The 1,889-nt window shown below is 37.7% G+C and overlaps 1 protein-coding gene across 1 annotated transcript; it reads left to right on the plus strand.

Annotated features, from left to right (window-relative positions):
• Positions 1-51: 51 nt before the first annotated feature.
• Positions 52-1,142, plus strand: LOC111686375 (cuticle collagen 1-like). Its single transcript, XM_023448736.2, has 2 exons — positions 52-82; positions 148-1,142. Exons 1-2 carry the CDS (start codon positions 52-54, stop codon positions 1,140-1,142), a joined length of 1,026 nt encoding a protein of 341 aa, XP_023304504.2.
• Positions 1,143-1,889: the final 747 nt, after the last annotated feature.

Genomic DNA, 1,889 nt, shown 5'->3' on the forward strand with positions numbered 1-1,889 from the left:
AAAAACTCATGCCTACTATGAAAAGTTAACATAGTAGATTACAAAGCTACCATGAAGTGGCATACACTTGGAGTGGTGCTGTGTAAGTAGATGGGTAGCTTTATAAAAAGATTTTTATAATTAATTTTATATTTTGTTTATTTAAAGTTTTAGGCCTACAATTGGCTTTAACCTCATCTAATGAAGTGAAGCAAGAGACAAAGAGTGTGGAGCCAGCTGAAAGACAAGCACGGCAATATTGTGGTTGTTCACCTGGACCACCGGGTCCCCCAGGTCCACCAGGACCTCCTGGACTACCCGGAAATCCAGGTCTTAAGGGCGATCGTGGAGAAACCGGTTATCCTGGACATCCTGGTAAATCAGGCAAATCTGGTAGACCTGGTATTCCCGGTAATCCAGGACCACCAGGACGCCCAGGACGTCCTGGACCACCAGGTCCTCCAGGCCCAGTAGGTCCTCCCGGTCATGGTCATGGTGGTGGACACTATCCAGTTCCCCCGGTAGTGGTACAACCTCCAGCACCAGCATATCCACCACCTTACCACGGTGGCGGTGGAAATCATCATCATCACCATCATCATCATAATAATAACAATCAGGGACCTATTTACGTTCCCGCCCCTGCTCCAGCACATCCACCCATATATCCCCATCCTTATCCACCTCCCCCAGCTTATCCACCAGCACAAGGACCAATTATTATTATGCCTGGTGGTGGTGGCAGTAGCAGCAGTAGTAGCAGTGGTGGTGGTGGAGGAGGTGGCGGCGGTAGTAGTGGAAGTAACACCGTTCGTACTACCACAACTAAAAAACCAGCAAATAAAAATCGTATGTACTATGGCGACTATGATCATGAGGGTCGCAAGTATGCTGACAATTTCGAAAACTATCGCGATGATCAATATAACAGTGAAACCGATGCAGCTCACAAATATTCAGCTGAGAATAATGTAAATTCTGCTGAAGATAGTTCGGAATATAATAACGAATTGCAACATCCAAATGAGCGGGCATCAGAAAGTGGTGAAAATTATTCTCAAGAAGATTTTAGTGAGAGAGATAATGTAAATGATCAATCTCCAGAGGCTCGTTCTAATCAAGCCATAACAGTTACTAAACGCTCCAAAAGTCATCATAAATAAAGAATTGTGAAAATAATGAAAGAGTTTTTTTAATTAAGAAAGAATACTTGTGGAACACTAACGATTTTTTATTCGTGCAAAACTTATGAATATAAACAACGTTTTACTAAACCCTACTAAGCTGTACTATTGACTAAACTAAAACTACAGACTAGGCGATAGACTAGATTATAGACTAAACTATGGATTAAACAATAGACTAAACTATGAACAAGACTATAGGCTATACTTAACTAAAGACTAGACTGTAGACAATATTTAAGACTACAATATAGTCTGGACTATAGACTAAATTATAGCCTAGAATATACTATAGACTATAGACTAGACTATATTATAGAATAAACTACATACTAAACTATAGACTAGACTATAGAATATAGTCCAGACTATAACTAGATTATAGATTAAACCATACCATAGATTAGCCTAGACAAGACTATAGACTATACTAAACAAAAGACTAGACTATAGGCTAATCTATAGATTAAGACTAAATTATGTACTAGACTTAACTATAATCTAGACTATAGAGAAGATTTAAGACTACAATATAGTCTGGAATATAGACTAAATTATAGACTAGACTATACTATAATATAGATTAGCCTATAGACTAGACTATATTATAGAATACACTATATACTAAACTATAGACTAGATAATAGAATATAGTTTAGACTATAACTAGATTATATAGACTATAGACAAGATTTAAGACTACAATATAGTCTGGAATATAGACTA

Source organism: Lucilia cuprina, chromosome 2 (genome assembly GCF_022045245.1).
Source record: "Lucilia cuprina isolate Lc7/37 chromosome 2, ASM2204524v1, whole genome shotgun sequence".
Classification (NCBI taxonomy): domain Eukaryota; kingdom Metazoa; phylum Arthropoda; class Insecta; order Diptera; family Calliphoridae; genus Lucilia; species Lucilia cuprina.

Bases quoted from the DNA above. Each gene is read 5' to 3' on its own strand.
- LOC111686375 (XM_023448736.2), top strand. From the start codon at position 52: ATGAAGTGGCATACACTTGGAGTGGTGCTGT. The intron at 83-147 runs GTAAGTAGATGG...GTTTATTTAAAG, and splicing joins TACACTTGGAGTGGTGCTGT to TTTTAGGCCTACAATTGGCT.